Source organism: Hypanus sabinus, chromosome 11 (genome assembly GCF_030144855.1).
Source record: "Hypanus sabinus isolate sHypSab1 chromosome 11, sHypSab1.hap1, whole genome shotgun sequence".
In the NCBI taxonomy this organism is placed as follows: domain Eukaryota; kingdom Metazoa; phylum Chordata; class Chondrichthyes; order Myliobatiformes; family Dasyatidae; genus Hypanus; species Hypanus sabinus.
Genome location: NC_082716.1, coordinates 77,688,115 through 77,699,579, shown reverse-complemented (window position 1 = coordinate 77,699,579; position 11,465 = coordinate 77,688,115). Strand labels below are relative to the sequence as shown.

The 11,465-nt window shown below is 37.2% G+C and overlaps 1 protein-coding gene across 1 annotated transcript in view; it reads right to left on the bottom strand.

Moving 5' to 3' along the window:
• Positions 1 to 360: 360 nt before the first annotated feature.
• Positions 361 to 11,465, bottom strand: part of plpp6 (phospholipid phosphatase 6) — a 46,969-nt gene continuing 35,864 nt past the window's right edge. Inside the window, exon 2 of the mRNA XM_059984777.1 lies at positions 361 to 5,747. Coding sequence (XP_059840760.1) covers positions 5,374 to 5,747 — 374 coding nt within the window. The 3' untranslated portion in view covers positions 361 to 5,373. The remainder of the gene's footprint in view (positions 5,748 to 11,465) is intronic.

Below are 11,465 nucleotides of genomic sequence, written 5' to 3'. Positions count from 1 at the left end.
AAAAGGAAAAGGGCCCGAGGCAAAAGTTTGGGCACCCTGCATGGTCAGTACTTAGTAACACCCCCTTTGGCAAGTATCACAGCTTGTAAACACTTTCTGCAGCCAGCTAAGAGTCTTTCAATTCCTGTTTGGGGGATTTTCGCCCATTCTTCCTTGCAAAAGGCTTCTATTTCTGTGAGTTTCTCGAGCTCTGCTCTTTTGAGATCTATCCACAGATTTTCAATGATGTTTAGGTCAGGGGACTGGGAGGGCCATGGCAAAACCCCCAGCTTGTGCCTCCAGGCAGTCCATTGTGGATTTTGAGGTGTGTTTAGGATCAAAATCCTGTTGAAGAAGCCATCCTTTTTTCATCTTTGGATGATTGATTTATTTTTCTATTTATTTATTTGTTTGTTTGTTTATTTATTTATTTAACGGGCAGTGTGATGTTTGCTTCCAGAATTTGCTGGTATTTAATTGAATTCATTCTTTCCTCTACCAGTGAAATGTTCCCTGTGCCACTTGCTGCAACACAAGCCCAAAGCATGATCGATCCACCCCTGTGCTTAACAGTTGGAGAGAGGTTCTTTTCATGAAATTCTGCACCCTTTTCCCTCCAAACCTACCTTTACTCATTGTGGCCAAAAAGTTCTATTTTAAACTTCATCGGTCCACAGAACTTGTTTCCAAAATGCAGCAGGCTTTTTTAGATGTTCCTTTGCAAACTTCTGACGCTGAATTTTGTGGTGAGGATGCAGGAAAGGTTTTCTTCTGATGACTGTTCCATGAAGGTCATATTTGTGCAGGCGTCACTGCACAGTAGAACAGTGCACCACCACTCCAGAGTCTGCTAAATCTTCCTGAAGATCTTTTGCAGTCAAACGGGGGTTTTGATTTGCCTCAACTTGACCTCCACTGTCCCTATTAACTACCATTTCTTAATTACATTACAAACTGAGTAAACAGCTACCTGAAAATGCTTTGCTATCTTCTTATAGCCTTCTCCTGCTTTGCAGGCATTATTTACTTTAATTTTCAGAGTGTTAGGCAGCTGCTTAGAGGAGCCCATGACTGCTGATTGTTGGGACATGGTTTAAAGAGTCAGGGTATTTAGAAAACTTTGAAATTTGCATCCTAATGATGACTGTGAACAAGCCATAGCCCTAACAAGCTAATTAAGGTCTGAGACCTTGGTAAAAGTTATCTGAGAGCTCAAATCTCATGGGGTGCCCAAACTTTTGCATGGCGCTCCTTTCCTTTTTTTCCACTCTAAAATTGCACAAAACAAAAATAATACACTAATCTTGCTTAAAATGTTGATAAGAATGTTTCATCTTTAACTTCATGACTTTTGGAGATCAGTTCATCTTCTACTCACTTAACTATTTACAGTAACAGAAATTTTGACCGAGGTGCCCAAACTTCTGCATGCCACTGTAAATAGGGGTTTCTTGAAATCTGGAATCATTTATAACTAACAAGAACTAGGAAAACAACATTACAAGCAAATATAAAAAAAATCTTTCCTTCTGAATTCACCACAAAAAGTGATAACCTCCTGATTAACTGAGACATTGCAATCAGAGGTACCAATTAGCAGACATTTATTTGACAGATCACTTCTGATGCCACAGTCTACAAAAAAAGGACTTCCCAAATTCAGAAGAATCCCAGAAAAGACTTGCAGATGGATAGAACCCTTTGCTGTTGCATATTGACAATTTGCTCAGTGCATTGCATTATTTCATATCACTTTGGATTTATTTAAGACATCTCTCTTCCAATATGACCTCACTTAATATCACTCAGGATTTTTTTTCTAATCAGGGAACAACATAAAAATATCAATTAATGCAAGTCAGGAGACTGGCCCTATTTCACCAGTCCAGAAAACCTGCCTGTAACTTCATAAAGCATCATACTTGGATTATAAACCCTTCAGTTAGGAATGAGTCAAAGCACGGTTGTGTTGAAAAACTTCTTTACAAAGCCCCTTTTGGACTATCAACTACCCATTTGATAATTCCCGCTTTCAAAAAATTATCATACCCAAGAGAAGGCAAACAGGAATGCATTTTAAATCAGTAAGCAAGCTCAGAGTAGAATCAAAAGCTAACTAAAAAATTGGACAACAAAAATGGGGCAGACAAGACAAGGTACAGTGAGATGGGACAATTATCAATTATTAAAAAATAAATGATGCCTTTTTGTACAAAAAAGTTACTACAGCACTGATATTATCATTTTGATAGTTATATTTGAAGTTCTTTCAAGATTGAGAGAATAGTGACTGGCCTGTTCACAAAGTCTAAAATACTCCTGAATTTATGACTATTTAAAGCTATTTGGAGTTTGGCCAAACTGTGATGGGAAAATGTAGTAGTCAAATCTATTCCTGCAGGCACTAAGTAAAACAGCAGGTTCAGTCAGAATTCAAAAAGGAAATGTTGTGCTTCCATTAGTTTATTTTTGGAAAAGCAACAAATACATTCACAAAATCATACAGCCTGCAAAAGAATGGCTGAGTAATAATTGGATTAGGATGGTTGACTTTTGAATGGAATGCTAATCCTGAGATTTGCAATAGCACTACAGAGTTTGTTTAGTAAGCTTCAAATAACCTTGCATTACAACACAGGTGTAACTTTTCACATAACATTATTTTCTTAATATAATCATTTATTACAGTAATTAAATGTTCCATAAAAACTTTCATCCTATTTCCTAAATTACACAGCGCAAATACACTTTAGATATATGACAACATTTCAGAACAGGTACACAAGTACAATTACACACCACAAATACTAGGTTCACAACAGTGTAGCTTAGTGTTATGGAAAATCAAAGGTTTATTTCATACATACCAGAACTTTTTCCCCCTCAGTTGTCGACTTCATAAATCATACTAAAATGTTTATTGAACATTTTAGCTGCCATACCGAAGATCATAATTATAAAAACAATGTCAACATATAACATTTTTCATTTATTCTTGAAAATAAAAACATTTTAAAATAGTCAAAAGCTAGTCTCAAACATAAGATTATTGGTATTTCAGCTGAGCGTAAAACAAGTCTACTCAAGTGGTATGAGAAAAAACCATAGCAGCTTACACTGAACGTGACTGCATCTGTATATTGCTGGTATAGTCCATAATCATGGATATATAAAAACATAAAAGCAGAATAGGTTTAACTTGGCATGTTACTGAAAAGGTTTTAACTTCACAGTTTGTAATACATTCTGTGCACTGATTTGAAGGCAACAACTTCCTTGATATCTATGGCACATCTGCGGTATATTTTGGGAAATCTGTAAACCTCTCAAAATATAAACTAAAAATTTTGATCACAGCAAGATGTGCTGGTGATTTTGGGGTAAATCAATTACCTGCTGCCTCACCTAATGGACAAGAGCATGGGGCTTTTGTACCAGCTGTGCTTGTCTTGCAGAAATATACATAACTGCTATATAATAAAACAAGATCAATTTAATCTAAATTGTAACTCAGCAGAGAAAAACAACAGATGCAGCAGCTGTACAAATACAAAAACAAAAATCAGTACTGCCACAGCTAAACAATCATTTTACATTGTACATGCTCAAAGTAAGAAGCTGATCTTGAATCTCTATTAACATGGAGGACTCGAGGTTCTGTAAAGTCAAAGATGGTCACCAGGTGTTGGAACTACTCTAGTTGACAGTTAACTAAAAGGTTTCTGCAAAGAAGATATATTTTACACAATAGTTATACAATAGTTATATATTTCCTGCATTTGTGTCATATGTTTTGAAACTACCTGGTCAGAGGCAGTTTTAGGACAGACATTTTAACAGGATTAAAAAAAAAATTCTTGATAGGAATAATGGTAAAAATTCAGCATTCCCCATTCAAAACAGATCACAGTAGCTGCCAAGAATAAAGGCACTGGCTGGGGCTCAACTATTTCACTGAATAAGGAAGAAAAACAATACATGGATAAAATGAAGAGCCATTTAGATCATTGCTGGGTTTATACACAAAATTTTGTTTTACTAACATATGTGGGAACAGGAATTTAAAGGGAAGGCTCCTGAATGTTATGAAATTACTACGTTTTACACTGTGATTTTTCACTCTATGGCTGGGCAAGGAGCATTAGTTATTCCCTTGACAGAAAGCTTTATTTTAGGATGACCAATTCTGAGACATTGTGGGCTTCCCTCTTCTAGCACAACTGTGTAAACAAGATATGAAAAATGGAACAAGATCCATATAGTTAATCTTTGATCATTTAAGGAAAAGGCTGTAAGTTAATTATACAATAAATGAGTCGCTAGTCACTGAAGTAAATCTCTAGCAACCAAATGAGAAAATTGTTCTGATTCAAAGTAGTACTCACTGGGTTTCAGTTTTTAAAAGTGCTGGTCTACTAAGTGGCATGACTTTACAGAGGTCCTAACGTGAATGAGTCCATTTCTTAGTAATTTGCTCATAGAGTTTGCTGGAGCAACCTCATCTGCCATTATCATTTCCTGATAGAAGCTTAAAGGACAATACAGCATGAACAGAAAAGTGGGGCGGGGGTGGAACAAGGAAGAAGGAGGAAGAGGGAGAGATGTGGGTGGACAGAAAAGTAATGAGAAGAGTAGTTTGGTTAGTCATACCTACAAACCTCAAACCAAACCTTTGAACAGGACTTTAAGAAAAAGAGATGAAGCAAGATGTTGACAGATTGGAAGAGGAGGGATAGAAAAAGAGAAACTAATATACAAAAATAAAAAGGCACAAGAAAGAACAGCCAGAGAGACGTAATAGATTAAAAGGTGTCACAGAAGGAAGTAGATCATCTGAAAAAACAAACCAAGTGACAAAAAAGAATTGCAAGAATATCGGATAGACAGTCATTTGCCTTTTGGGGTTATCAGTCAGCAGATATATACAAAGGAACAGATAGGAGTGCACATGAATAAAACCCACTACAAGCAGTAAAAATATGATCAAGACAACATCCTGTTGAGAAAAAAAAAGTTGGTTTGAATTTCTGACAGACCCAAAAACATAAATGCAAAATCAGGCAAAATAGTTCCCAATTTTTGGTTAAACCTTAATTAAAAAAAAACAATAATTTGCACATACACAATTGAAAAGTAATTACAAGGATAAATGGAAAATTAATTTAAAAACATTAAAGGTTAGCAATTTATCTTTTGTTATTTTTGAATTTGAAAAAAATAGAGAATTTACAGATTTCATGCTAACCAGAAATTATGTGAAACATAAGTACAGAAGTCATAGAAAACCATAAGCCAAGACTGGTTTTGCCTCTGTCAATCTACATATCAGACTGAAAATATAGTACCTTTGTTAGTTGGATACATAAAAATTAAACATTTTATGCTACTATTTAACTATTTGAGTCCCCATAATCTTAGGAAGGTCTGCAGGTTATTGGATGACAGCCACATATATTCCACCAGGGTGAACTGTAAATATCCCATGATAAATCCACAAAGAACATCCGTCACATTGTGTCTTCCTAGCATCACTCTTGAGAGTCCCACAATGCACACCCACAGCACGACCAAAATGCGAAGTGGAACAGCTAAAACCAAGTGATTAAGGAAAAATCGACCTCCCATTGCTGCTCTTGTTGCATGTCCTGATGGGAAGGAGTACCTGTCCACAGAAAATGTAGCAAACATATCCATCCTGTTGTGCGTGGGGCGTCGCCTGCGGACCAATGACTTGACAATTCCAACCAAGACCAGGTCTAAGATTAGAGCTAAACAAGGAAACAAACTATTATTACTATTGTATGCAGGAATACCACAAAGTGTGCAAATAAAGCATTCCTAAAACAACAAAACTACCTTGAACTAGTGAATTGATTTGAGACAGAAGCAGATTAGGACAACTGACCAAGATTTGGTTGAAAAAGTGTGTTTTGATGAGCATCATAAAAGATGAAAGGCAGAGAGATAAAGTTTTAGAGAGGATATTATAGAACGTGGGTCCAAGGGAGAAGAAAGGCTGCACATTGCTGTCGAAATAATTAGGTCTGGACGAAGAGTCTAATGAGGTACTGCAGAGAATAGGTTTGAAAAGCTGCAAGAAATACTGTGGTGCTAGAAAGTTTGTGAGCCCTGTAGAATTTTCACTATTTCTGCATAAATATGACCTAAAATGTGATCAGACTTCGCGTAAGTCCCAAAACTAAATAAGGAGAACCCAATTAAATAACACAAAAAGATTATACTTGTTATTGAGAAAAACAATCCAATATTTCACATATTTGTTGGAAAAAGTATGTGAACCTTCTACAAAAGCTATTTGCAGTCAGGTGTTCCAATCAACGAGATGAGAACTGAGGTGTGGGTTGTAGAGGTGCCCTGTCCTATAGAAAAAACACAAAGTCAGGTTACTGACAGATGCTGCTCTTCTCAAGAAAAATCTGTTTATGTGCTTTGAACAAAAAAACTTTCAGAGGATTTCAGAAGAAGAATTGTAGAGATGCAATAAGCTGGAAAAGGCTACAAAAGCATTTCTAAAGACCTGAGTGTTCATCAGTTTACAGCAAGAGAAACTGTCTACAGATGGAGGAAATTACTCTCCTTAGGAATGTGTATCCTGGAAAGGTCACACCAAGAGCAAAACATGCAATGCTGAAGGAGGTGAAAAAGAACCCAAGAGTAACAGCAAAAGACCTGCAGAAATCTCTAGAACTTGCAAAAGTCTCTGTTTATGTGTTCACTATATATTAAAAAAACAATGAACAAGAACGGTGCTCATGGAAGGATGCCATGGAGGAAACCACTGCTCTCCAAAAAATAAAACATTGCTGCATGCCTCAAGTTTGCAAAAGACCACCTGGATATTGTACAACACTTCTGGGACAACGTTCTGTGAACAGATGAGACAGAAGTTGAACTTTTTGGCAGAAATGCACTTTGTTTTGTTTGGAGGAAAAAAGGCACTGCACACCAACACCTTGTCCCAACTGTGAAGCACAGTGGGAGGAGTGTTATGGTTTGGAGCTGCTTTGCTGCTTCATGGCCCGGACAGCTTGCAATCGTTGAGGGAACAATGAATTCAAAATTGTATCAGGACATCTTATAGGAGAATGCCAGGGTAGCAGTCCTTCACCTGAAGCTTAATAGATGTTGAATAAATCAACAAGACAATGATCATCAGAAAGACAAGAGTAAATTAACAACAGAATGGCTTTAAAAGAAGAAAAATCGTGTTTTGGAAAGGCCGAATCAAAGTGCTGACGTTAATCCTGTAAAAATGTTGTGGAAAGACCTGAAGCGAGCAGTTCATGCAAGGAAGCCCAGCAATATCCCTGAGTTGAAAGAGTTTTCTAAGGAGGAATGGTTTAAAATTCCTCCCAGCTGATTTACAGGACTGATCAACAGTTATACATGTATTACTGGATCATTTTTCTCAATAAATAAATGAACAAGTATAATGTTTCTGTGTTACTTATTTGACTGGGTTCTCCTCTAGTTGACACGTGAAGATATGATCACATTTTAGGTCCTATTTATGCAGAAATAGAGAGAATTCTACAGGGTTCATAAACTTTCTAACACCACTGTGGCTGAAGATAGGTGTTGACATGGTCAGTAGTGAAGTCATGAAGAATCTTGCAAATGAAGAACTTGAACAAGCTAATTATACAGGGAAAATAAATGAGATGCCAAGAGCTGATTGGAATACATAAGCCTAGAGGTAAAACAGGGATTCAGGTTTCAGCAGAAGATAAACTGAGGAAGGTTGTGTTATGAGACCCTGGAATGGTCCACAGGAGGGCAGATGAGCCAAAATTGGAAGTACGAGCATGAATGATGTTCTGTCTTCTAATAATTTTGCTGAAGAGCAGCATCTATTATGTAAATTATAAATATGAAGGGAATAAAAAAAGACCTTTAGAGGATGAAAAGGGAAATAAAAACACAGGAAGCTAAACATAAGTATCCCCAGCTACACTATAATACAAGAATTGCACCAAGCAAAAGGAAGCATATAACAAAAGAGGAAAGTTGAACAAGGATGAAATAGTTAAATATACCAAGGATGGACTGATTACCACAGCCAAAATTGCAGACTGATTTTAAAAAGGTGATTTTTGGATAGGTTCAGTAAGATGACTGGAAGGATTTAGGAAGCAACGTCCTTATTCACTGAAAGAGAAAGGGGACTATGAGAGAGGCAATAACTTACAAGGACAGTGAAGACTGCATGTTTTTATTGTAAAAGGAGAATTAATTGTAGAAAATTTGAAATCTGATTGGTGGGTATGAGGAGGGCATGTAGAATGGAAGGCAGTATCTAAGAAAGCAAGCCATTTAACAGTATCAGTAATGTTAGACACAACAGGAGAAGTTGGGGTCAATAGTCATCAGAATAGAATTAAGTAGAAAAAGGAATAATTTGAGTTTGGGGGAGAATGTGCTGGGCAGGATAGATAAACGTAAGAGAGATAAATGCAATCTTAGTTCCAAGGCAGCAGAGACAATTTGGAGAGGTTTGAGCCATTGGGTAAAGCAAAATGAGGGAAATGGCAACTGGCATCTCAACAGATAATCTAATGAAAAACTACCTATTGGCTCTTTATATCTATTGGAGAATGGAGAGGATAGTTTGCTGGTATGTGATGGAAAGAATTGTGTTTTATCATTACATTTCCAGTAATTCTGGTTAATTATCAATTAATAATTGAAATAATAATCCTTAATGCATTGCAGTCAAATTTGCTGATATTTGATGAGATTAACATTCTGCCAATGATGTACAAGCCCACTTGAACTCAAAAGAGCTGATGAAGAGTCTAATACAGAGGATGATGAAGATTAACATCATTCAGATGGCATCAAAAGTATTAGAGGGACAATGATTCAGCAAATCAGTGTCTGCATGATGAATAATTGGCAGACACAGAAATAGTTGGGAACTCAATAAAATCAATGGTGAGATAATCGAAATAATTGAGATCTTCCAGGGTGAATATGTAGTATTTGGAGAATTAAGGGATGTGAGGAAGAAGAACAAGAAACCATTTCCCTTTTTGGTATCAGATATGTATCAGATGGTATCAGAGGAAAATGAAAAATAAAAGTACAAATCTCAAGTCTTGAGCAGTAGCTAAAATATGGGGAAAGCTAAATTATACAGTTGTACTTAGATGCTAGTTATAATTAAACCACATCTTTAGGTACTTAAAGAAGAAAGGAAAATTAGATTTAAAAATCATAATTCTTAAGGTGGATATAGACTGCTGATTCCAACAAACTGAGGTCAAGGTGCTGAGATAAATGAAAGCTGCTAATCAGAAGGTTATACAATAATAAAACCAAGTTAGTGCAACTTAAAGTGGTATTCAAGCGGTACAAATGTGAGTTTCCTATTGATTTATAATCATTTAATAATCATGAATCCAGATTAGATCATGCAAATTATTAATACAAATTTTGTAGCTAATAAATAAAATGTTACTAGTGCAATTATGGTAAATTACATCAACTAGAGTGGTAAGATAGCGAGTCACACTCCGATTGTGAAACAAGGTATTCAAAGGCAGAGCTGACCAGAGTAAGAACATAACAAATAGGAGCAGGAGCAGGCTATTTGACCCATCCAGGCTGTTCTGTCATTCAGTAAGATCATGGCTGATCTAGCCATGGACTTGTATCCACCTACCTGCCTTTTCTCCATAACCCTTAATTCCCCTACTAAGCAAAAATCTATCCAACCTTGTCTTAAATATATTTATTGAGGTAGCCTCCACTGCTTCATTGGTCAGAGAATTCCACAGATTCACCACTCTCTGGGAAAAGCAGTTCCTCCTCATCTCCATCTTAAATCTACTCCCCCCGAATCTTGAGGCTATGTCCCCAGCTCTAGTCTCACCTAGTCTCAACAACTTTTCTGGCTCTATCTTATCTATCCCTTTCATAATTTTACATGTTTCTATAAGATCTCCTCTCATTCTGAATTCCAGTGAGTACAGTCCCAGTTGACTTAATGTCTCCTCATAGTCCAACCCTCTCATCTCTGAATCAACCTGGTGAACCTCCTCTGCACTGCCTCCAAGGCCAGTATATCCTTCTTCAAGTAAGACTAGAACTGCACACAGTACTCAAGGTGCGGCTACACCAGTACCCTGTACAGTTGCAGCATAACCTCTCTGCTGTTAAATTCAATCCCTCTAGCAACGAAGATCAACATTCCATTTGCCTTCCCTGCTGCACCTGCAAACCAACTTTTGTGATTCATGCACAAGCACTCCCAAGTCCCTCTGCACAGCAGCATGCTGCAATTTTAACCATTTAAATAATAATCTGCTTTTATTTTTCCTTCTAAAGTGGATGACCTCACATTTACCAACATTGTACTCCATCCGTCAGATCCTTGCCCACTCAGTTAACCTATCTACATCTCTCTGCAGACTCTCCATATCTTCTGCACAATTTGCTTTTCCACTTAATTTAGTATCATCAGCAAACTCAGATACACTACACTCAGTCCCCTCTTCCAGATGATTAATGTATATTGTGAACAGTTGCGGGCCCAGCACCGACCCTGTGGCACACCACTCACCACTGAGTGCCAACCAGAGTAACACTCATGTGTCCCAACTCTCTACTTGCTATTAGTTAACCAATCCTCTATCCATGCCATTACATCTATGTAAATCTATGTATCCTTATCTTGTGATGTCTTTTATGTGGCACCTTATCGAATGCCTTCTGGAAATCCAAGCAAATAATGTCCATCTGTTCCCCTCTATCCACTGCACTCGCTAATACTCAAAGAATTCCAGTAAGTTTGTTAAACAGGACCTGCCTTTTCTGAATCCATGCTGTGTCTGCCTGATGGATCCATTTATTTTTAGATGCCTCGCTATTTCTTCTTTAATGATAGTTTTAAGCATTTTCCCAATTACAGATGTTAAACTAACTGGCCTATAGTAACATGCCTTTTGCCTACATCCTTTTTGAACAGCAGTGTGACATTCGCCGTCTTCCAATCTGATGGGACCTGCCCAGAGTCCACAGAATTTTGGTAAATCATCACCAGAGCCTCCACTATAACTTCTGCTTTTTCTTTCAGTTACCCTGGGATGCATTCTATCAGGCCCAGGGGACTTAGCTACCTTCTGGCCCACAAGTTTGCTCAGCACTATCTCTTTAGTGGTAGCTACCGTATTGAGGTCCTCACCTTCCATCGCATCCATAACATCTCTCTTTGGCATGCTAGATGTGTTCTCCACCATGAGGACTGACACAAAATAGTCATTCAAAGCCTTGGCCATTTCCTCATTACCCAATATTAATTCCCCCTTCTTGTCTTCCAAGGGACTTACATTCACTTTAGCCATCTTTTTCTGCATTATATAATTATAAAAACTTTTACTCTCCATTTTATATTTTGTGTTAATTTATTTTCATAACCTAGCTTCCCTTTCTTTATTGCTCACTTAGTGGTACTTAGTTGCTTT